We start from the raw sequence: 24,881 nt of genomic DNA, 5'->3' as shown, positions 1-24,881 counted from the left end.
CGGCTGGAATGCTAGAAACCGGTCCTCGGAAGCTTGTTTCCGGTCCAGGGAAGCCATGGCTTGGCAGTTCGGGCTGGACTGTTCCCATGAGGCACAGGGTCAGACTGATTTGCATATAGTCATGTCTGAACCGGGGTGGCAGAGTGGGCTAAAGAACGGTGATGGATTAAACCCAGATCTTTTGACTGGGTGTGAGTGTTCGATTGATTCAGATGCTCCGTTCATCACCACCCCTTTTGTACCGCTCATATTATCTGGATCGCACATGCCAGTTCCAGGTGTATTACCAACTTTCTGTTTGTTAAGTGGGCGCTAAGAAGGGACGGGCGGTGCACCTACGGACCATTTCTCGATGGGTCATCTTGTGCATCAACGCTTGTTACTCTCTGGCTAAGAAGGAGCCTCCTGTGGGGCTACGTGCCCATTCCACTCGGGCCACGGCGGCTACTACTGCCCTGGGTCGGGGACTCCTCTTGCAGGACATCTGTCAGGCAGCTACGTGGGCCTCGCTGCACACGTTCGCAAGACACTACTGCCTGGACAGCCAAGTCCGGAAAGATGGCTTCCGGCTGTTCCGTTCTCCAGGACTTTCTGGTGTGATCATTGGTTCGCAGACCCACCACCGGGGTTGGTATTGCTGGGGTATCTATTCTAAGGTAAGAAATCCAATACTAACCTGTTTCTTTCAGATGCACAAGTTACTTACCTTCGGTAACGATATATCTGTAAGAAACAGTAGTTAGTATTATATTCCTTACCGCCCCACCCATCCTCCCCGTTCTGCGAACCTTATCTAAGGTTAAGGTCATCCCCTTTCAGGGCCCTAGTTTTTATGGCACCTGTGTAGGTTTTTATCATGGCTCTGCATTTCTGGCGCAGAAAAGCTGTGTATAAGAACTGACATCATTGCGCGAGGGTGGCTTTTAAGTACTCCGACGTCATCCCGGCGCCAACGACGCCGAAGACGGATGCGGAGCCGCAGACGACGCCCACCGACGGGCAGGGGTACTGTTACGCAAAATTTTCTGGATCCAGTCTGACGCCTGGGGATTTTCTAAGGTAAGGAATCTAATACTAACTACTGTTTCTTACAGATATATCGTTACCGAAGCTAAGTAACTTGTGCTTCAGTACGATGAAAGGCCTAGTTGATTAGCAAAATTTCTTCGGTGCAAGAAAACTGTACAATTCCCAGGGATATATTTTAGTGATGCAGTATAGAGAATAATGATTTAAAATTAAGGGAATTACATTTGAGTGCTCCTCTCCTGTATAGAACATCCCTCAGAAAAAACCCTATCATGATACTTAATTTTAACAGATGGCTCACATCCTGACTGACACTTGACATATCTATGTATGTGTTGTCCGAGCCAACACTACAAGACCTAGTGTACCTTCATTTTGAAAACAAGTTTTATTGCGTCAAGTACAAAGCAGAGCCCTGTACCTCAGAGGCTATATGCTACAGTTTAAAGCACAAAATATTGCATTGACATTTAATATAAACAATTATCAAAAAGAAATAATCATATGAACCCAACAAAATTTCCCCCCAATGCACTGTCTCTGCACTACATCTCAAACGTCCGCTCCACACCCACTGCATCTATGACACATCCCGCTTAGCCGCTGAACCCCCTGCATCCCAGGTCCACACATAGCATCTCCCACAGTTATAGGCTCCAAGGAAAGGCCTCTATAATCCGCCCCGCGCTTCCAGATCTTAGCATGCTTTTGCGGGCACCCTTGTGCTTTAAAGAAAGGCGTCTCCAGACCCATGTTAAAATCCAGACCATTCTTCCATGCAAACGAGGTGGGCTGGGCCGCAGCCTTCCACTTATGTGCAATGTCTTGTTTGGCTACGGTGAACCCCAGCAACAAAAAATGGTGCTTATAGATATTTCCCCCGACACCCTCCATTATATGTAACATCACTAACTTGGGGGAGAAGGGGAGCTCCCACTCAAAACCTTCGCCAGGCAGGCCAACACCCCACGCTAGAATTTCACTATCGATCTACATTGCCAGATTGTATGAAATAGGGTACCATCCTCCCGACCACATCTGAGGCAAAGCGGGGACGCAACTAAGCCTGCTCTCCACAATGTGGCTCTAGTATAGTATACTTGATGTAAGTAATTAAATGTAATTAGTCGGAGCTGCATTGTGATTGCAGCTCCCCTAGGGGAGGGTAGCGCCTCCGTCCAGTCCTCTCCATCGGACCAAGGTCCTCCTCCCACGCTACCCTCAGTTTATCTAGTGTAGTGGGACAGTTCGTCACCAGGGACTTGTAGATTTTGGAGATTTTATGGTCTTGTACGTCTCCCATAAACAATTTAGCTTCACTGGGGCAAAAATCAGGGCGGGACTCCAGATCCACGACGCTAGGGAGGACAGCATGCTGCAACTGAAGATATTTATAAAATTGAGTCTTTGGCATCTGGTATTCTTAGTCTTGAAAGGACTTGTGCACTGTGCCTCGCATCACATCTCTCAGGGTAGAGATCCCTATGTCGTCCCAATCTCGGAAACCCGCTAGACCAGCTAGCTGTAGCAGTCTCCCATTGGACCAAAGCAGAGTCTCCTTTATCCACCTGCCCCACCACCCCATCTTCCGCAAAGCCTGTTTCCACAGTTGGAACACCACCCTAGTGGCAGACGGCCGTACATTTCGAACCGGGGTCGAGTAGAGAATAGTGTGCAAGGTAGTGGTCCCCATGCACCTCTGTTCCACCGCATATGCAGGGTCTGACCTGTCCCCATACCACCAGGTATTTAATATCAATAATTGCAAGGCCATGCAGTAGGACTGGACATCCGAGGTGGACAAACATCCACAGTATGTCGACTAGAAACATGTCCGCAGTGCCCCTCTAGACGCCCTCCCTGCCCACAAGAATTGCCCCAGTGCAGAGTTCACTTGGAGAAACCACGAAGGGGGGGATGGGGAACGGACAATCCGGTAGTTGATAGAGCAGCTGCGGTAGCGATACCATCTTGAAGATGGTCAATCGACCGGAAATGGATAGGGGTATACGAGACCGGGATCGCAGCTCTTCGCGCATACCGGCAGGATGTTAAGTTCCCAGAACACGGTCGGCCTGTCCGATGGGAAAACTCCCAGATACTTGTGTACCTTCATTTTTGGATGAATATATAACTTGTAGTTGCATTTTGTATGTAAAACCCACTGATTTGATTGTGGAAATGAGCGAGGAGAGATTTATTCTGCACCAAGATGGTATAGTGCAGACGAGGTAAAATGAAGAATGTGCTTTTACTTTTTTTTCTTTCCAAAGCGATTTTTAATTCTCTAGAAGTTAATTGACAGTGTAACAGCAACTCATGAAGCGTAGTGGTCATCTGTTTCTCTGCACTTATGAGTTCCTTTATCTTTTCTTTTACATGGAATGTCCATTAATGGAAAATGCTGTTGTATCTGTTCAAATTTAATTAACTGTTTTACATTTCAGGTGGCCAGCAAATAATAGTGAAAAACCAGAAACTGATAACTGGGATGCCTGGGCTGTTCAGCCTTCCCTCACCGTTCCCAGTACAGGCCCACTAAGGCAACGATCAGCGTTCACGCCAGCTACAGTTACTGGGTCCTCACCTTCTCCTGTTCTAGGCCAGGTAATTTGTGTAACGTGTGTACCTGAAAGGCCTCCATAGGTGTATGTAAACTCAAAGGGATGTGGTACTGCATGTTAACAAGGACATTATGGAGAAGTGTGGCTCACTGGTTAGAAGCGGCAGACCCTGAAGCAGAGGTCGGCCCGGGACCAGGGTTCAATTCCCGACGCGGCAGGGTCTTGGGTCAATGTCCGCAGACTCGATAATTCTCGCTTAGGTGCCTACGCTAACCATGGTTCCCGCTCTGCAACTCTGGGCAATAGCTTGCTTAATCTCCACAACGGCCCCAGCAACGCCGGGGATGCCTGACTTCACCTTGGGGTGCCCTCTCACAGGGAAAGCCAGGACGGGTTCCCCAGCGGTATACAGCGCCAGGACACCACGTAACGAGGTAACAGTGCGCTTTACAAGTATACATACATACATACATACATACATAATGGTTTACAGATATGCTGGTTTTAATTTTTACGTTTAATCCCCAAGAACCCTTATCTTTTGAAATATTTCTCCTATATAGATCAGCAATGGGGTGTTTACATAACCATCGGGGATGGGGCGCAGTAACTAATGCTTCAACCTCCCCTGATACCCTAAGCATGCCGTGATTCTGTCTGATAGTCATGATTGTCTTCTTCCTGGACAGTTTGTGGGATCAAATAAGAAACAAACTATTTCGATTCCCTTCTCCCACCCCCATTGCACAGATTCTTTTTGTTCACTGTTTACACCACTGCCTCCAAGATTTGGCCTCACCTTGTTCTAATCACCACAACTATGACACTACAGACTGTTATAATTTGTGGCAATATTTGAGAAAGCCTATGCCAGTTTCTCACTCTTCGGCGTACAGAGGAGCTTCCATGGAATCTCAAAAGTTCCACTCTCAAGACTACCCGCATGAAACTGCAGTGGAAGGAACCCCCATAATTCTATTGTGGGCATCCTTGTGCAAGTTGTCTGGTGCCTCAAATGTCTACCAGACGTGTTAGTGTTGGGACTGTCAGTACAACTACCAACCTGGGTGCAGGATACTTATCCTCCTGCAGCATGACAATCAACTCTGTCATGTGCTGCTCTAAAACAGAACGCTTCTAGACACTACAGTCGGACTCTTTTTTCTGGGTCATAAGGAGCCCTCCATCTCCCCTGCGCTGTACCATAGAGCCCCTTGGTCATCAAGCAGCCAGGGAATAGGGAGCTTGACGGGCAGACCCAGAGAATGAGCACATCTTAGTTGTCCTTCTCCACTGCTCCTTCATCTGTTCATATGTCTCTCAAGCCATCCTTCATCCATTATCTCTCCCCCTGCCCAAACACCAAAGTGTAATCAAGTAGTTTACAGTAATTCGTTCTTTGGGTATATACCACGATGAAGGCTGACAGGATGGTTATTCATCCAAGACCAATGCCTCCACAACTGCACCAACCAATCCAACCAGTTAGGCCTCTGCAGTTAGTGGACAATGATGTTTCATTCATGAGTCCTCACTAGTGTGTACTGGGGTGACAAAAACACACTAATTACAAACAAACTAGCTCCTGGCTATAAATGTTAGTTTGTTTACCTTACTAAATCAAAGTTACTATCTTTGAATAGTTGATCCTACCAGGCCTCTGTGTCATATGAAACGAGGCACAAAAACAAAGGTGATTAGTGTAAGTTATACGTATCAAGCAAGACATTTGTTGGTCATGCAATAGGGAACAATTATGTCATTCATTCTCAAATCAATGTTAATGGTGTTAATCTCATGAAAATCCCCTCTCCTTCTGAAAATGCTCCATTATTAGCCTACATTGGGCATATTTAGTGTGCCTCATCATTTCCACGAAGGTTTTAGAGTGCTTCAGAAAGAACTGGAGAGAGGGGGTACTAGATTGCTCCTGGTCGCCTGGCCTGGCTGAGGTCAACTGAATTTTTGAGGAATGTCCAGTCATGTGCTTGCCTGTTTGGCATAATGGCAGATTAAGCACTCGAGCACTTTAATGACAGCAGGGCCACCATCCAGTCGCTGGGACTCTCCACTGCCCCACGCAAACCCCATTCTGCCTTTTGTCCCCCTGGCTACCATCTGCGTCCATTCCCATCCAGCCACCACAGTAAACACGCCCCCCTGTTCTTTGGTGACCGAAGACATGGTTCCCACAAATGGTACAGTTGGACTTGCAGGACACATATGTCCAAATTCCCGTCCTGCCTGTCCACAGGTGTTACCTGTGGCTCATGGTGAGCCACAAGCACTTTCTGTTCGCTGTGCTCCCTTTTGGCCTCACAGTGCCCCTCGGGTGTTCACCAAGGTGATGTCGGTGGTCGATCTCATCTACAGATATCAGGGTTTCGGTCTTCCCCTAACTCCACGACTGGCTGTTAAGGGCTGGCTCGCCCCAGGCTGTCGTCTCCCACCTCCAGACAAAGTCAGACCTCATGCATTCTCTGGGGTTCATTATCAATGTGCCGAAGTCGCACCTGATTCTCTCCTGGATGCTCCCTTTCATCTGAGCTGTTCTGGACTTGATGCAGTTTCTTGCCTATCCTCCCGAATGGCGAGTCCAGACTTTTTAGGCTATGATACAGATGTTTCAGCTTCTATCCTGGATTTTGGTGAGACTGAATCTGAGGCTGCTGGACCTCATGGCCTCCATCCTGCTGGTGACACATGCCCGTTGGTATATGCAAGCTCTGCAGTGGGACCTGAAGTTCCAGTGGGCACAGCATCAGGGGAATCGCTCAGACAAGGTCCAGATCTCCAAAGGAAAGGCAAAAGATCTGCAGTGGTCGATAATAAACAGTGATAGGGTCAGCAGCAGACCCCTCTCCCTTCCCCAATCAGATCTCATAGTGACAGATGCGTCTCTCCTGGGATGGGGTGGCCATCTTGGAGAGGTGGAGATCAGATGACTGGTCTCTAGTGGAATCCAAACTCCATGTCAACCTGTTGGAGCTCTGAGCGATGCGTTTAGCATTGAAACCTTTTCTACCCTGCATCCAGGGAAGGCTAGTGCAGGTGTTAATGGACAACACCACTGACATGTGGTTCTGCAGCAAAGAGCGTGGTGTTCAGTCGTAGCCCCTTTGTCAAGAGGCCATGCGGCTCTGGATTTGGCTAGAATGTCAGGTTATATCCCTGGTGATACAACATCTGGTCTGGCAAGTTCTCTGAGTTCCAGAGCGGATGTACTCAGATGAAGATGCCTTGTGGATCACGAATGGCGTCTCCTTCCAGATGTCTCTTTCAGCAGTGAGGAGAGCCTTGGTTAGATCTGTTTGCCACTGACAAGAATGAGCAATGTCAGCCGTTCTGCATGCTGGAGTTTCCTAGGCGCCTCTCGCTCAGACTCTTAAAGTGAGTCGCTACCAGATAAGGCATTACCGAAGGTAAGAAACCTTTTTTCTTTCATATCTTCAGTAATGCTCTATCTGGTGGATACTCTTATGTAACCTGCAGATTATACACCACTCTACTTGCGTCTCGTTCTGTGGGGTGGAATCCTAGGTTTCAATAAGGTTTTGTGTTAGATTTGATAGAATGTTCAGTCTGTCATTCACACTCTGCGTTTAGGTGCATGGGATGCTTCATTGCAAACTGTCGGAACGCTGCATTAGCACCTATATTCGGCTTCCCACATCAATTCCAGAGGTGGGGCAAGGCTGTTGCGTGGTCTGATAGCACCACCTAGCGCTGGAGCAATTGATGGAAATATTTGCCAGATCCAGTGTTGCGTCTGGGGGAATTCAGAAGTTGATGAATTTGCAATTAGACTATCCACCAGAAAGAGCTTTAGCAAATGTAAGTAACATTTTCATTGATAAAGTAAATTAAACAGATAGAATTGTGGTCAGAATTTCTCAGATTGTTTCCAGTATCTCTGTTGGATATAGTGTTAACTCAGAAAGAATATGAAAAATCAAGAAGGCATCATGAAAGCATAATATGATTAATTACTATAAGCATAGAGTTGCCTTGAATTCTCTAAAGTATATAAGGGGATATGAACTGTGGATCAGTTTGCTTTTCGACACATTTGAGCATGTTGCTTAATAGGGTAGTCTGTTATCATGTTTTGCAGATACATTTACCAACAGGTCATCTCAGATCTGTAATGATTCTTTATTTGAACTCTAAAAACGCAATATGTGTTTTTCTTTGTGTTAACAATCAGCCCAGATACAGGAGACCTGTTCTACCAGTTAAAAATAGTGTGTCGACCGTCATACATTTTTTTAACATTTCCCTTGCTGTTGGTGGCAGGGGCTCCGTACTGAAAAGCACTAGTGTACTCCTCTAGATAGGAATATGGGACGGAGAGGATAATATATCAAGCTCAAGACTTTCCCAAAAAGTATGTTAAAATGTGAAGGGCTTGGAGAATGTACTCCAAATTAAATTGAAAAATAAACAAGGTCTGGAATATGATCTTGCGCTTGATACAAAAATGTTTTGCATTGCCAAAATGATTTAATACTGCTGTTCTTATCTACAAAAAGAAAATTGTCAGTTCAAACTTTACATCTCAACTGTCCATTTGTTAAATTATATATTGTGAAAAGCAAAACAATAAAAAGATTTTTTTTTAAGTAGGCTTAATAGTGTTGATACGCAACTTTTACAAATGTTCACTAAGAAAGGGAAATGTCTTTAATGGGAGCTATTAAGATAGGCATTCACTCCTGTGTGTTTTAGTTGTAGGGTGATTTATAATCCTTTCGGAGAAATAAACTTCTCTCTTTTAGCATGGTAGGGGTATCAGATCATTGAATTGGCACTGGTCTAGAATATGCTATCGACCTCATGAGTTCGCTTTCTGTAATTTCTCTTAAATTGTTCCAGTCCACACTGTTTTTAGGGTTTGGAACTTATAGTTAACTGTCCATTGATTGGGTGGGGAGCCAATCAATCAATCAGGATTTTGTAGAGCACACTACTCACCCGTGAGGGTCTCAAGGCCCTGGGGGTGAGTGTGCGCAGCTCCGTTGAGGTCATTCTAAGAGCCAGGTTTTGAGATACTTCCTGAATTGGTGCAGTGTCTGGCTCCGTCGGAGGTGAAGGGGGAGTTCGTTCCAGGTCTTGGCCGCGAGTAACGAGAAGGATCTCCACTGGTCCTGTAGAAGCGTGGGACGGTGGCTAGGGAGAGGTTGGCTGAGCAGAGGTTTCTCTTGGGGGCATGGAAGAAGATTCAGTTGTTGAGGTATTAGGGTCCTGTGTTGTGGAGGGCCTTGTAAGCGTGTATGAGCAGCTTGAAAGTTATTATTATTTCGACGGGGAGCCAGTGGAGGTCGTGGAGGTGTTGGGTGATGTGGTTGTGCCATGGGATATCGAGGATCAGTCTGGCTGCAGCGTTCTGGACGGTTTGGAGTTTGCAAAGGAGTTTTTTGTTGATTCTTGTGTAGAGGGCATTGCCGTAGTTCAGTTTGCTGGTGATGAGTGCGTGAGTGATGGTTTTTCTGGAGTCGCGGGGGGGGGAATCAACTTGAACGTCTTGCATAGTATGCAGAGGGTGTTGAAGCAAGCGGTGGAGACTGCATTCATGTGGTGATTCATGGTGAGTGATGAGTCCTGAATGATGTAGAGGTTTCATGCACGGTCAGTAGGGGTGGGTTTCCCGGGGCGGGGGCCACCAGGTGTTGTCCCATGCAGAGGAGGTGGAGCCGAGATGAGTACTTCTGTTTTCTCTGAGTTGAGTTTCAGGCAGCTGTTCCTCATCCAGGTTGCAACGGCTTTCATCCCTTCTTGGAAATTGTGCCTGGTGATGTCGAGTTTCTTGGTGAGGGAGAGGATGAGCTGGGTGTCATCGGCGTAGGAGATGATGTTGAGCCACGGGTTTCGGACGATGGTTGCGAGGGGGACCATGTAGACGTTAGAGTGTGGGGCTGAGGGAGGATCCTTGGGATACTCCGCATCTGATCTGTCGGTTCTGAGAGGAAGGGCGGGAGTCTTATTCTCTGTGTTTTGCCTGAGAGGAATTATCATAGCCAGTTTAAGGCCATTCCTTGGATGCCGGAATCGTGGAGACTGGTGGCTAGTGTGCAGTGGGAGAATGTGTTGAAGGCTGCTGATAGGCCCTGGAGGATGAGGGCTGCCGAATGGCCTTGGTTGAGGAGGGCGTGGATGTCATCGATGGTGGCGAGGAGGGCGGTCTCGGTGCGCTGGTTGCTGTGGAATATGAATTGAGGGGTGTCTGAGATGTTGTTGGTCTCTATGAAGTTTGATAGCTGGGTGTTGACTTTCTTTTCAATGACTTTGGCTGCAAATGGGAGCAGTGAGATGGGCCTGAAGTTCTTGAAGTCCGTTGGGTTTGCGGAGGGTTTCTTTAGGAGGGGCGGACTTCGGTGCATTTCCAGTTGTCTGGGAATGTGGCTATCTCGAGGGAGCAGTTGATAGTTAGACATAGCTCGGGTGCTATGGCAGTAAAGATCTTAATGTCTTTTCTCTCATTGAAGAAGTCGGAGAATTTATAACAGCTTCCTTTGGTGATCACATTTAGTTCAGGAGTGGCATTTAGTGTGTTTGGTAGGTATTCTCAGATGGCTTTTAACTTGTACTAATTGAGATCTGAAAAATGAGCCTCTATCTTCTAAAATATTGTTTTTGTAATTTTTCCTCTTGATGTATATGTTTCGCCACTGAGTTTCTTTCAATCTTCAATCTGATGTTTATAGGACCATTGAGGGGAATGTGTGTTCTTTAGATTTCGATGCCTGTACATTTTAAAGTTACAGCTCTCTTTTTAGGCCTCGCCTAGGCAGCACATGCGCTGTCTCGTCGAGAAATGCTGTATACAGTATAGCGGGGGAAGCTCCGCCCACTTTCCACCTATCTTTTTGATTGGCCGAAATTCTAAATGCTGCATTCTGATTGGATGGCGGCCATGTTGTAATTTTTCTCCTTCCATGGCTATCGGCCCCTTTACTTGAAAAACTTTTGTTCCCCTGCCTCCCCGTTCCCTCCCGCAGTCCGTGACTTCTATGCCAACCACCAACCCCCACTCCCCTCCCGTTTGTATGTTCTTGGACCCCCGCATTTTTGTTTACAATGCAATAGGTCTCAATCAATCAATCAAGAGTATTTGTAAAGCGCGCTACTCACCCGCTAGGGTCTCAAGGCGCTGGGGGGTGGGGGGTGGGCTGCTACTGCTAGAAAAGCCAGGTCTTGAGTTGCTTCCTGAAGGAGAGATGGTCCTGGGTGAGTCGTAGGTGGGTGGGGAGGGTGTTCCAGGTCTTATACAGGTACTACTGCTGACAGCGCGCTGCTGCTGGCGCTTTGAAAAATTTTAAATTTCCCATTTTTGTATTTTAGTTTATTTCACTTACATTCTCCCTGGTTTTAATCAGACCGCGCCGGCCTCCATTTCCCCCCTCCACTTACTGCATTTAAAGGAAGCTGCACCACCGTTTTGGTGGGTCCTGGGTCCGTGGGAGGTTTGGGGCTTCGTTTTTTAGCGCCATCTTGCTTTGGGCACTAGTTCAAATCGGCGGGCGCCATCTTGGAGCGTTCTTACGCTCGTTCTTCTTTCGGGGAGTGCCTATTTAAGGCGGACCCTCCGATGCCTGCATCTTTATACAGGTACTACTGCTGACAGCGCGCTGCTGCTGGCGCTTTGAAAAATTTTAAATTTCCCATTTTTGTATTTTAGTTTATTTTACTTACATTCTCCCTGGTTTTAATCAGACCGCGCCGGCCTCCATTTCCCCCCTCCACTTACTGCATTTAAAGGAAGCTGCACCACCGTTTTGGTGGGTCCTGGGTCCGTGGGAGGTTTGGGGCTTAGTTTTTTAGCGCCATCTTGCTTTGGGCACTAGTTCAAATCGGCGGGCGCCATCTTGGAGCGTTCTTACGCTCGTTCTTCTTTCGGGGAGTGCCTATTTAAAGTCGTCCCCTCCCGCGCAGCGGGACGCGCAGTGGTGACGCCTGCGCTGTGCCGGAGTCGTGCCAGAGTCCTGCCCGTCCTGCCCGTCTGCGCCCGTCTGCGCTGAGAGCGGGCTGCAGGACGGGCTGGCCTCTGCCAGCATGCCTCCAGGTATGTTCAAACAGGACGACCGTTTACGTTATACCATCTCGGCACTACATGCTTTGCGTCCTTCCATTTCTATTAACTGCACTTTATGTATTTTGCCCACTCATTATTTTACATGTACTGGATGTGGTTTTTCTACTGGTAAAATGCAGCTTTCCAAGACGCAATTAAATATAAAACATCACCGGGGAAAGAGGAAGCCTTCTAAGGGTTGCATTTCACCACCAGCCTTAGTTCCTGTCCATTTTTGGAGCCTCAATTGTAGATCGCTTCCTAAGAATAAATTCAACATCCATGATTTCATTTGTGATGAATCTCCTGATGCATTGTTCCTGACCGAGACATGGCTACATGCCAGCTCGGGTCCGGATATTGCTACAGCTATTCCTTCCAACTACGTTGTACTGCATCAGGATAGACCTTCCGGCAAAGCAGGTGGCGGAATCGCAATTATTTTTAAGTCCATCTATCAATGTAAACTGGAACATGTACATCTTCCAGGTAGTGAGGCAGCATTATTTAAACTAAGGGTTAACCCCCGACTGACACTTTCCGGTCTGCTAATTTATCGGCCGCCCGGGAATGCAGCTTCATGGATTCCCTCACTTGTTGACTGCCTATCAGCAACATTATTGAAATCAAATAACTTTACTATCCTCGGTGACCTAAACATCCACTTAGAAGAGGCAAATAACCCCCAGAACAAAACTTTTTTATCTGATCTTGAGGTGTTTAATCTCAATCTTTGTAACTCAGGGGCTACCCACATCGCAGGCCATTTATTGGACCCCATTATTTCTACCCTTTCGTTTGATTGCACTTCATTGGCGCGTCCACTACATTGGTCTGATCACTATGCGGTACATTTTATGTTACCTCCTGGTTCTTTCTCGGCCCATGCTCACGTGGAGGAAATTAAATCGTCCTACCGCTGGGATAGGCTTGATATGGCTGCTTTCAACCTGCGTCTGACGGAGTCGATTCCGGCTTCTATCAGTACAGATCAGGATCTAAACATTCCCATTTCCCGCTGGCTGACGGACGCTGTGACTGATCTTGCTCCCCGTGCGAGTAGCAAGCATAGATCCCTACGTCCTCCTGCACCTTGGTTCTCCGACGAGCTGAAAATCCAACGTGCTAAATGCAAAGCCTTGGAGAGGAAGTGGAGGATTTCATATTCTGCCGTTTGCAAAGTGACCTATAAAAATGAGTTAAAAATCTATCATGCAAATTGCAAACGTGCTAAGGCCACCTATATCGCCACTACTATTACGCAAACGCAAAATTGTCCTCGGACCCTTTTTGCCACGGTAAAGAAACTTACTGGAGCAGATACTATTCCCTCCTTGCCGGCTCTGAATGGTACACAGTGCAATGCCATTGCGGATTTCTTCGTATCTAAGGTTGAGGGAATCCACCAATCTCTGGCCTCTTTTCCACGGCCAATTGAGTCACCTCAACCTGACTCTTCCCGCAGTGCCTTTTTCTCTCCCACTATATTTATTGACAACTGGTTACCATTTGATGACGCCTCTTTCCTGTCCTGTCTACATAGTATCAGGTCTGGCTCCCCCCGGGACCCAGTTCCTATGAAGATACTAAAACAACTAGATCTTGAACCACGGAGATTCCTAATGAGGCTATTAAACATCTCTCTCACTGAATCTCAAGTGGCACAGGACTGGAAACACCCCATGGTGGTCCCTTTGCTCAAGAAATCTGGTGCCGACATCACAAACCTTGCCAACTTTAGGCCTATATCCCTGCTGCCAGCATGCTCCAAAATATTGGAACGTCATGTTAACACTCAGCTCAATGAGTTTGTTGAAAACGTGGGATATCTCCATCCATCCCAATCAGGCTTTCGCGCTAATTATTCAACCGAATCCGCACTCCTTGGGGTGACCGAGCGACTCCGACACGGTATCGATCGCGGTGAGACCTTCGCGCTTATTCTTCTTGACTTAAGCGCGGCGTTCGATACCGTGTCTCACTCCATCCTTCTGGAGTCCCTCCGCTCCCTTGGTGTTACTGGATCTGCGCTTGCCTGGGTGGCCTCATTTCTGAATGAGCGCACCTTTCAGGTTTTCTCAAACAAGGCTGAATCTGCGATCTACTCTTCAACCTACGGCGTCCCCCAAGGGTCTATATTAAGCCCATTGTTGTTTAATATTTACATCCGACCTCTTGCTTCCATCGTAGAGGATGCCGGTCTGTCCATATACTCATATGCTGACGACACGCAGATAGTGTTTTCTCTTTCTAGCAGCAGGGTTCAGGAAGTTTCCGTCCTTAAAGTTGGCCTATCTCGCGTCGCAGCTTGGATGCAAGACCATCTGCTGAAGCTAAACGGCGAGAAAACGGAGGTTATTATATTAGGCAAGCACAAAGATCTATGGGGCTCTAGACATTGGCCATGTGATATGGGTCCTCTGCCTACCCCCGTGCCTGTCGCTCGTAACCTCGGAATCTTGCTTGACGACAAACTTTCGATGAGGCAGCAGGTGACTAAGGTCGCTGCAGTCTGTTTTAACACCTTACGATGGCTGCAGAAGATCTTATGGATGCTGCCCGAATCCACCCGAAGAACAGTCGTACAGGCTCTCGTGATGTCACGGATCGACTATGGCAATGTGCTTTATCTTGGAGCGGATAAAGCAACAATCCACAAACTACAAGTGGTACAGAATTCAGCTGCTCGCCTCTTGCGTAATGTTCCACGGAGAACGTCCGCAATGCAAGCCTTACGTGATCTACACTGGTTGAGAATCTCTGAACGTGTAACCTTCAAAACACTGTGTTTTCTGTTTAAGATCCGTCAGGGTTCTGCCCCCACATACCTGCACAATCTTGTTCAGCCTTATTTACCTGGCCGTTCCTTAAGGTCTTCAAATAATGGCGATTTCCTGATCCCCAGAATTCGACTGGCTAAAATGGGAGGCCGTTCATTTGCATATCTTGGACCAAAGATGTGGAATGCCCTCCCATTGGCATTAAAAACAGAAACTAATCTTCTGGCCTTCCGAAAAAAGTTGAAGACTTTTTTGTTTTAACTTTTTCTTCCTTTGTGATTACTTTTAGTGCTACCTGATTTCTCTCTCCAGTCTGTCCCTGGCGCCGGGAAACCCATTGCGGGTAGCTGTGCGCAATATAAATTCAATAAAATAAAATAAAATAAATAAAATTGGCCGCCAGGTAGGTGAAGGATCTTCCTATGGTGGTGGTTCTGCGGATCCATGGGACGGTGGCGAGGGGGAGGCTGGCGGAGCGGAGCTGGCGGGTTGGCGTGTAGAACGTGAGGCGGTTGTTGAAGTCATTAAGAGTCCTATTGCATTTGTATATGCTTGTTTTCTCATGGGATTGGCTGGGTAAGTTTGCACTATATTTTGCCTGTCCTGTCTAGCACACATGCGCATACAACTTCTTTGAGATGCTATAGGAATCATGGCTCCCTATAAGAGATTCTATGCTGTCAACACTTTTTGTAAGACCACGCGCCACGCGCTCCTACCAGACGGCAAAGTAACCACACCTCATATATAACTGGATACATGCGAGTCACTGAATATTATAATACTGCAAAGCCACACCGGGTATTGATTCGACACGATCAGCAGAATTTAAGCAAAATATTGCACCATCTTTACCCAGTGCTCAGCTCCCCTCATTGACCCCGAATCGCACTTTACCCAGAAGCCACTTTACTTTCTCGTTGTTGAGTTTTTTGGAAATATATAGCCATTTCTTCGAAATAAAATGTTGTTTAAAAGGCAAACACTGCATTGAAATGGGACATTTCATGCTTCGGAAGATGGATGAAATGGTGGAGGAGTGTGGCTCACTGGTTAGAGCGGCAGACCCTGAAGCAGAGATCGGCCTGTGACCAGGGTTCAGTTCCCGACGCGGCAGGGTCTTGGGTCAATGTCCGTGGACTCGATAATTCTTGCCGAGGTGCCTACGCTAACCATGGGTCCCACTCTGCAACTCTGGGCAATAGCTTGCTTAATCTCCACAACGGCCCCAGCAGCGCCGGGGATGCCTGGCTTAACCTTGGAGGTGCCCAGGAGGGACCATCTCACAGGTAAAGCCAGGACGGGTTCCCCAGCGGTATACAGCGCCAGGACACTCAGAGATGGAGTAACCATGCGCTTTACAAGTATACTTACCTTTACCTTCGTACTCCGTTCTTGTGAAGTGAGTAGCAGGTAAGAAACAAAACAGCTCGTGGGAATTTTTTTTACAATTATACACATTTTTGCAATCTTTCCTTTTGGTACCAAAGCCACATTTCTGATTTCGATTTTTGATCCTGCAGCGAGGTGTCATCCCCCATTAATTGTTATTTGAACAACCACTTGTAGCGCAAATGAATATGTAATGCTTCACAATCACTGTGATACTGACCATGTTATTCCTGATTTTGACTAAATTTGGAATGGACTCCTCATCGAAATTCTACTAATATTTTTCACAAGTGTTATGGATTATTTCTGAAGACGAGACAAACTTTTTTTTCTTAAAATCCTTATTTCGTTGGGGGTTCTGTATTTGGGGACGGGGTAGCCGCTTAAACTGTTATAAAAGCAAACTTATCAAAAATGAAAATGCCTGCCACCCTATAGGTTTCCAATAAACCCCAATAAAGTCAAGTTTCCCTACAGGAAATATACTTGTGGTCGCCAGTGCACCAGTTGAAGCACTGCATCTTATCTTTAAAGTAATCTAACCTCTATTATTTTATAAAATATTGTATTATTCATTTTACATTTCTGAGGAGAACAGTACTTGTGCGTTCCTTGCTGGCGGTATTTATGTACAAGGTGTTCTGTAAATAAGGGTACTAGCTAACACGCAGTAATAAACTCATCGTAAATTAGGCGCAAAAAAACATGCACTCTGGGCATTGCTGGTGTTAAATACCCGGGGCTCCAGTGTGCCTGGTTTTCAAGGGTAGGACAAAGTGCACTTAAGCGCTATTCCAGACGTGCGTTTCCAACCTTTCTTTGCTTGATATTGTGCATCAACATGTATCTATAAATCACACTCTCTCATAACGTCCTCTATTCACCGAGACATATTGAAGCGGTGCGTCACTCTGCGCATGCACCCACAGACCGTGTGACATAACCAGTAGGTGGTTAAGTGAACATTTCACTTAACCAGTCTATCGGGCCTGTTTTGTTTCCTCCCTATCAGCATTTTTAATTGTGCCTGGATTTTCTCGGCACTTCATCCCCGGTGCCCACTGTATTGGTGGGAAGCATTTTTAGACAAGCATTTGCAATGCAATAGGTCTCGCATTTACGTGAGTTTAATAATAAAAATCTTTATTCGGTTAATCACAGAGAAAACCATAAAAGAAGCAATCCACAAATTCAATAATATGCATAAAAAAGACATTTCAAATGACGTTTAAAATTTGATGACAACAAGAAGAATACATATTTTTTTTTTTTAAAGAAAAAAAGAATGTTTGCTTTAAGAGTTTAAAAGTTTTTTTTTCCAGTGCATGTTGCTAAAGGTTTTTTCTGTGATTCATAATGGATTTTAAAAAGTTTAGGACTAGGTAGCAAATTTCTTCAGACTCCAGGGATTGCAGTCGATAGAAGGCCGGTCGGCACTGTCTGAGGCCCCACCGCCTGCATATCGGGAGAATCCATCGTTTTCTGTGGGGGTGGTAAAACTTACAGAACAAGAAAGCGTGGATGTTCGATTGAGTTGAGTTCCCGTCGCAGGGGCATGGGGGCATGTTTTTTTCCCAAGCTTTGTTTGTGGGAAAAGCTACCAGTCTGTAAAAAAGATTCAGTCTGAACCTGGTCAGTAACATCCTCTCGTAAGTTTTAGTCTGTAGGGTAAGGTAGGGTTGAATACCTAAGGTTTGCTGGATTATATTTGCATGAATTACTGAGGGTTTGGCAGCATCAGTTGACAATCTTAATGTTTCCAGGTGTCGCAGAGCGAGTTCCGTGAGTTCCTTTTTTGGAAGGGAAGCAATTGACTCTGGTTGGAGAAAGTAATTTTCAAGCCCAAGGTCTGTAAAAAAGTTTTTGATGTAATGGAGCCACTTCAGTCTAGAGGAGTGGTCGAGTGACATTGTATCGGCCACTATCGACTGAGATAATGTGTTCACGTCCGAAACCCAGATGCGCCTCCACAGGAGCAAAGGCTGAATTTTGATAAGATCCTGGAGATGCGGTAGTCCCAATTCCATATGAGAGACATAGATTGATGTGCCTTTCGGGGTCGCTAGAAGGAATCTTATGAATTCATTTTCAATTTTCTGCAAGGATTCAACGTTTGTGTGGCCCCAGACTCCTGCTCCATAAAGAGCGATGGCCTGGCACTTGGCTTTGTAAATTCTCAGCAATTCGACTGGAAGTCTCCTTCCCAGTTTTCGCGAGAAAGACTGCAAGGCCGCTGTCGAACGTTTAAAAAGATGGCATCTGGAGTCTACCGCTGGTTTCCATGATAGCTTGTCGTCTATCATCACCCCCAGATATGGATATTGTGTAGTAGTCTCAAGAGGTTGCTTGTCTAGGAAGATGTTTTTTGTGCCTTTCTTCACCCCACCCGTGATCATTACAAACGTTTTTTTTACGTTTACCTTGAGATCCAGGGAATTCATGAAGGAGGTGTATCTGTTGAGTGAGAGCTGCAGTTCGCGCGGAGTTCGGGCCAAGATGACAGCGTCATCCGCGTAGAGGAGTGCTGGAATCGGTCTCTGTTTCATTTTTGGGAGGTCCTGGGCCCCCCTCAACATCTCCTCCTCCAGGCCGTTGGTGTAGAGCGAGAAGAGGAAGGGGGCCAGAACACAACCCTGCCTAACTCCTCGCTCCACGTCGAAGGGCGCCGTCAACTCGCCGTTTTTTCCAAAGCGAACTCTCGCCGAGGCTCCGGAATAGAGCTCTCTTAGGAGATCCAGCAAGGCCGGGTCTATCTCCATTTTCCTTAAGACTGTCCATAGTTTGGAGTGTGAGACGCAGTCGAAAGCGGCAGACAAGTCTACATATACCATGTATACCGTGGATTTCTTGGCATGCATGTATTTTGCCATTATGAGGCTAAGATTAAGTGCCTGCTCTACTGTTCCGAGGCCTGCTCTGAAACCGAATTGGAGATCTGATATGATTTCTTTTTCCTCACACCACAGTTGGAGTCTCTCCAGCATGACCCTTCCCACCACTTTGCCGAGGGAGTCCAGGAGAGAAATAGGTCGATAACATTTTACATCCTGGCGGTCCCCTTTCTTAAAAATGGGGACCATAATTGATCTGGTCCAGGAGTCTAGGATTCCTTCGCTGGCTGCAGCTGCACAAACTCTTGTTAAGATAGGTGCCCAAAGATCCTGATTGAATTTAAAAAGGTCGACAGGGACGCCATCGGGGCCCGGGGCTTTTCCTGTCTTACTTCTTTCCAGGGCCACCAAAATTTCCGAAATATCGATGGATATTGGGATAGGATATTGTACCTCATTGGAGGAGTTCGTTGAAAGGTCTGTGGTTCCTTGATTTTTGAATATATTTCCGAAATGGGAGATCCAAGTTCCCTCGTCTATAGCTACCTCTATCTTGGGTGAGTTGTTCGCTGAGAGGTATGGGGATCTCACCGTTCTCCAGAAATCCTTGCTGCACTTTGATAAGGAACTCCTGTCAAGATCTTTCCATAGTTTCTCTTTCAATTGTTGGACTCTAAGGTTACGATCCCTTTTGTACTGTCTTCTCAGAAGCTGAATGAGACCGACGTCTCTTGGTTTTTTGCGAAGAGCAGATTTTAGATCAATTAAGGCCTTTGTACAGTTGTGATCAAACCAACCTTTTTTTTCTAGAAGCTTATTTGTAATTTTTCCCGTAAGCAACTCTTTAGCTACTGCCAAGATTTCTCCAAAGTTTGACAGGACCTCTGCATGGTTTAGTGTCGGGTCCAGGCAGTTGATGATGTTCGGGTATGATTGATTGACTATTTTTTTTGTAAGTTTTTGGGGGTCAATCTTTTCCCACTTTATGGTATAGCCGTTTTGTTTTCCTAATTGCAGTCTTTCTTGGGTGAGGGCTTTTGCTATGTTAGTGACCTTTGATTTATGCTCTTACAGTAGAGTTCTAGCTTTAATGCGTAGTGGTCGCTTAGTATATTTGGCATTACTTGAAAACCTGCAGCCTTTGTAGCGAGGCCCTGAGACAGCAGGATATAGTCCACTGTTGTCTGATGGCCTCTGCCCACGTAGGTTGCGTCGAATTGGGGTTCCCTCGCCTTTAGGGAGTTGGCGATCACTAAATCAAACTCTGAGAGAATATTATTCATAGTATTGCCAGAATTGTTGTGGGCAAAGTGAGCTAATGGAGCTTCTTGTTCGTCCACAAACCCGCAACGTTTGGAGACTGCCATTGAACATGGATGAAGGTTAAAGTCCCCTCCCCAGAGTAAGTGGATCGTTTTGGAATTAGTCTCCCTCTGTATTAGGAATCGCAGTCTTTCTTGCATGTTTTCAACCAAGATTAGAAAGTCGTGTTCCATTAGATTGTTGTATGAATTTACGAGCACTATAGTATCTTCGTTTGCGAAGGAGAGAAATAGTATCTGGCAATTGGAGTCAGTAAAGAGTTTGGTCACTTTTAGGCGAGATATGGTGTTCGCTATATAGATTGTAAGTCCTCCTTTGGGTCTACCCATTGCGCTGCGGCTAGCTGGGGAAGAGTAAGTTTTATACCCTAACAGATGAAGCTCTGAAGTTGTCCAGGTCTCTTGAAGGCAGATAATTTTGCCTTGTTCGAGAAAATTCACTGCTAAAGGGTCGTCGATCTTGGAACGTAGACCCGCCACGTTCCAGAATAGGAAGGGTATTGTGTGATGACTATCTTTTGGGATTGGAATTTGTATGATCACCTCAGGGTTGTTGGATAGGGGAGGAGAGGGTGGGAGGTTAGGAATAGGGTAATCGATTTCCCTTGGTGGTCAATCTACCATTTCCAGGGGACTAAATCGATTTGCTAGTGGGATGTTATGCCAAGGATCCCATCTGGGCGGTTCTCTACGGGTCACCCTCTGCTGGTAACCCCATTCTCCCCAATTTGAGCCCTGGTGGCGTGGGTTTACCACGTGCCATGGATTCTCCTGCTCTCGGAAGCGAGGGGGGCCGTATTCCCTACTCTCGTATTCTAGAGGTTGGCGCTGGGGTCGATCAGCCCAGGAAAAGACAGGGTCCTCAAAGAAATTACTGTTTATGGGTTGGAGGATGGGGTAGAAAAAGGAGAGTGGTTTTATACTGATTCCTCCAGTGACATTGGGTTGGTCCCAGGAGATAATGTATTCAGCTACCCAGGGGTCCTCGAAGGTTATAATGATGCAGTCCCCTGGAAACTGTTTTTTACCCTTCCCCACCCAAGGGGTCCTGCGTAGGGAGGAAATCCTTCCATGGCAGTTTGTTGGCATGGGCCGATTTGCCTGTAGCCAATGATGGACTTTATTTTTTAGGGACCATGGAGGTTCTGCCGTGTTAGGCGCTACTTCAGGTACACCAACCATGACTGCAACGTAGGGGGCGGCCTCGGGGGGGAGCTCAGAGTGAGCTCTGATTTCTCCTGGCCCTCTTAAGGGGTTTCTCTGGGTTGGTTGAAAAGTAGAATTTTGTGCCGGGATCTTGGGGGGTGCGGTTTTTCTTGGTGCTGGTTGCGAGGAGAGATTAGTGGACGCCACGTTGTTAACTTGTTTTGTTATGATTGGGGCTGTGGGAGTGGAAATTGAAGTATTTGAGGGCAGCGTGATGGGGAGTGTTGGGGTAGGGGGTAATGTTATCGATGTGGTTACCTGTGGTGCATTGGTTTGCGGAGTTGTGGATTTTGCAGTGAGAGTCACGGGGTTCGAAAGGGAGTTAAGAAAAGGGTTGGTGCCTCCTTTCTTTTGTTGGGCATGCCCCTGGTTATGTTGTGATGGGGAGGTAAACTTCGAAATCTGGGATTCTATCCTTGCTAGTTTTTGTTCTATCGGCAGTAGGAGTTGTTTGAAAAGATCAGCTAGCTTATTTAAGAGAACAGAATTGTCATTTTCTTCCAGGCCCTTGTCTACAGGAGGTTGAGTTGGTGAGACAAGTGATATGGAAGTGGCACCTTCCAGTTGATCGCTATGTACTATTGCGGTGAGGAGTTGTTGCTGTAATGGTGGTGATACAATAGGTGGGGGGAGAGTTTTCAGTATGGCAGGGTTTGATATAGTAGATTTATTTTTACTAATTGCTCCTTCCCTCCTTCCTCTTTCTTGAATGTCCTCCGAAGGTAATATTTGAGTGGGGGATTGGGGGGGGAGCTCGGGAGTTTTTTCCAGGTCAAAGCCTAAAGGGGAGTCTGCGAGCTCGGATACAGATAAGTCTACGTTGTTAGGTAGGCTACGTCTCCCCTCAGTCGCAGTCCCTGGTACTATTTTGTTGATGGTCGGCACAGGAGTTCTTGCTTAGGCTAGATTTCCCAGGGAGGATCTTTTTGCGAATTCTAAATCTAGTGAGACTCTGTTTTCCATGAGGGAAATGCTTTGGTCAATGAAGGAATTAGCTTTAGTAATAAAATCGTCCATAGGACCCAGTATATTTCCAACACTCCCTGGTGCTACGGTCTTCTTTCCTCTTGTGACTACCATCGTGTGAGGGTGGGAGTCAGTATAGTGTTTCCCAGGTCGACAGTGAATAATGAGATGTAATAAAAGAATAGGGGATACAGTGAGTACCTGCAAGGGAAGTGGCCCAGTCCAGGCCCTCCGGTCCTCGAACGGCCTCAAACGGCCCGCTCTTTGCCCGCTCTTTGCCCGCTCTTTGCCCGCTCTTTGCCCGCTCTTTGCCCGGTCTTTGCCCGGTCTTTGCCCGGTCTTTGCCCGGTCTTCGCCCCGGGCTGCGACCCGCGAGGCGCGTTCCGGGGGTCAGGCTAAATGGAGTGACCAGTTGTGGGGGCGTGGCACTGGGAGGGGGCGCGGCTCTCACGGGAAGAGGACCAGCTGGGGATGGTGTATGCTGGTCCTCGCAGTCCCGGGGCCGGCGCCTCACCCTCCTCTGCGGCCACGAGGTGTCTTCAGGTCACAGCCGGTCCAGCAGCAGAGCGGGGGGGTTGTTCAGCGACTCCAGTCGCGCTGATGGTGCAAACGGGGAAACAAACAAAGCCGGGCAGTCAATTGACGAGTGGCACCCGCGAAGCGGGTGCCGCAAGAAGTTAACGGGCTTGGCTGGGGGCGCGGCACTGGGAGGGGGCGCGGCTCTCACGGGAAGAGGACCAGCTGGGGATGGTGTATGCTGGTCCTCGCAGTCCCGGGGCCGGCGCCTCACCCTCCTCTGCGGCCACGAGGTGTCTTCAGGTCACAGCCGGTCCAGCAGCAGAGCGGGGGGGTTGTTCAGCGACTCCAGTCGCGCTGATGGTGCAAACGGGGAAACAAACAAAGCCGGGCAGTCAATTGACGAGTGGCACCCGCGAAGCGGGTGCCGCAAGAAGTTAACGGGCTTGGCTGGGGGCGCGGCACTGGGAGGGGGCGCGGCTCTCACGGGAAGAGGACCAGCTGGGGATGGTGTATGCTGGTCCTCGCAGTCCCGGGGCCGGCGCCTCACCCTCCTCTGCGGCCACGAGGTGTCTTCAGGTCACAGCCGGTCCAGCAGCAGAGCGGGGGGGTTGTTCAGCGACTCCAGTCGCGCTGATGGTGCAAACGGGGAAACAAACAAAGCCGGGCAGTCAATTGACGAGTGGCACCCGCGAAGCGGGTGCCGCAAGAAGTTAACGGGCTTGGCTGGGGGCGCGGCACTGGGAGGGGGCGCGGCTCTCACGGGAAGAGGACCAGCTGGGGATGGTGTATGCTGGTCCTCGCAGTCCCGGGGCCGGCGCCTCACCCTCCTCTGCGGCCACGAGGTGTCTTCAGGTCACAGCCGGTCCAGCAGCAGAGCGGGGGGGTTGTTCAGCGACTCCAGTCGCGCTGATGGTGCAAACGGGGAAACAAACAAAGCCGGGCAGTCAATTGACGAGTGGCACCCGCGAAGCGGGTGCCGCAAGAAGTTAACGGGCTTGGCTGGGGGCGCGGCACTGGGAGGGGGCGCGGCTCTCACGGGAAGAGGACCAGCTGGGGATGGTGTATGCTGGTCCTCGCAGTCCCGGGGCCGGCGCCTCACCCTCCTCTGCGGCCACGAGGTGTCTTCAGGTCACAGCCGGTCCAGCAGCAGAGCGGGGGGGTTGTTCAGCGACTCCAGTCGCGCTGATGGTGCAAACGGGGAAACAAACAAAGCCGGGCAGTCAATTGACGAGTGGCACCCGCGAAGCGGGTGCCGCAAGAAGTTAACGGGCTTGGCTGGGGGCGCGGCACTGGGAGGGGGCGCGGCTCTCACGGGAAGAGGACCAGCTGGGGATGGTGTATGCTGGTCCTCGCAGTCCCGGGCCGGCGCCTCACCCTCCTCTGCGGCCACGAGGTGTCTTCAGGTCACAGCCGGTCCAGCAGCAGAGCGGGGGGGTTGTTCAGCGACTCCAGTCGCGCTGATGGTGCAAACGGGGAAACAAACAAAGCCGGGCAGTCAATTGACGTGAGTTTAAGCTATTGGCATTTTAAATGACAATGCCTTTTGTTTATGTTTTTAAAACTAAAATAAAAGGCACTGGCATTTACAAACTCAATAGCTCAAACTTGTGAATATGCGAGAACGTTTGCATTGCAAATGCTTGTTTTAATGTGGAAGCAGATATTTCAGCTTATATTTGATGATCAGCAGGGGCTGGAAACATTGGTTTGCTTGTTTAATTTTAACTCAGTTACTTATTGTAGGACCGGGTCTTTGCTTTTGATGGCAGAGACCATCCAAATTTAGAAAGACGGTGTCAGTGTATATTATTTTTAGAATCACCTAAATACCACTTTAGTCTAATTTTTTTTAAATCATAATAAAATAGCAATTACATATATAACTTTATACAAGCAGGGGCTTTCGGTCAGTCTTTTGATTCTGTTGGTCTGTTAAAGTGTCATGCTCATTTTGTTTCGGTCAATCGCAGGTATTAGAATGAAGCAATGGCCCAGGACACTATTTCCATTGATTCTCTTCACTGTGTGACTACATTTTGCTTGAGTGCACATCCACCTAACATATTCCACTTATGCACCTAGACTGGCAAGTCAGACTCTACTTTAATTTAATGTTTTTGTATGGGGTTTATAATGTGTTTTTTTTTACAATTGTTAATAAAACATATGCACACCACCTTTGAATGTAGACTTTTTACTAT

At 47.6% G+C, this 24,881-nt stretch overlaps 1 protein-coding gene across 10 annotated transcripts in view; it reads left to right on the top strand.

Moving 5' to 3' along the window:
* ITSN1 (intersectin 1) overlaps positions 1 to 24,881 on the top strand; it is a 1,522,922-nt gene that overhangs the window by 918,750 nt on the left and 579,291 nt on the right. For all 10 annotated transcript variants that reach the window (XM_078656938.1, XM_078656936.1, XM_078656937.1 and 7 more), the window contains one exon: positions 3,477 to 3,636. In XM_078656938.1, the coding sequence (XP_078513064.1) occupies positions 3,477 to 3,636 (160 nt within the window). The remainder of the gene's footprint in view (positions 1 to 3,476; positions 3,637 to 24,881) is intronic.

This window comes from Lissotriton helveticus, chromosome 8, assembly GCF_964261635.1.
Source record: "Lissotriton helveticus chromosome 8, aLisHel1.1, whole genome shotgun sequence".
Classification (NCBI taxonomy): Eukaryota; Metazoa; Chordata; class Amphibia; order Caudata; family Salamandridae; genus Lissotriton; species Lissotriton helveticus.
Note: the sequence above shows the minus strand (reverse complement) of the source record. Positions and strands in the feature narration are given on the sequence as shown.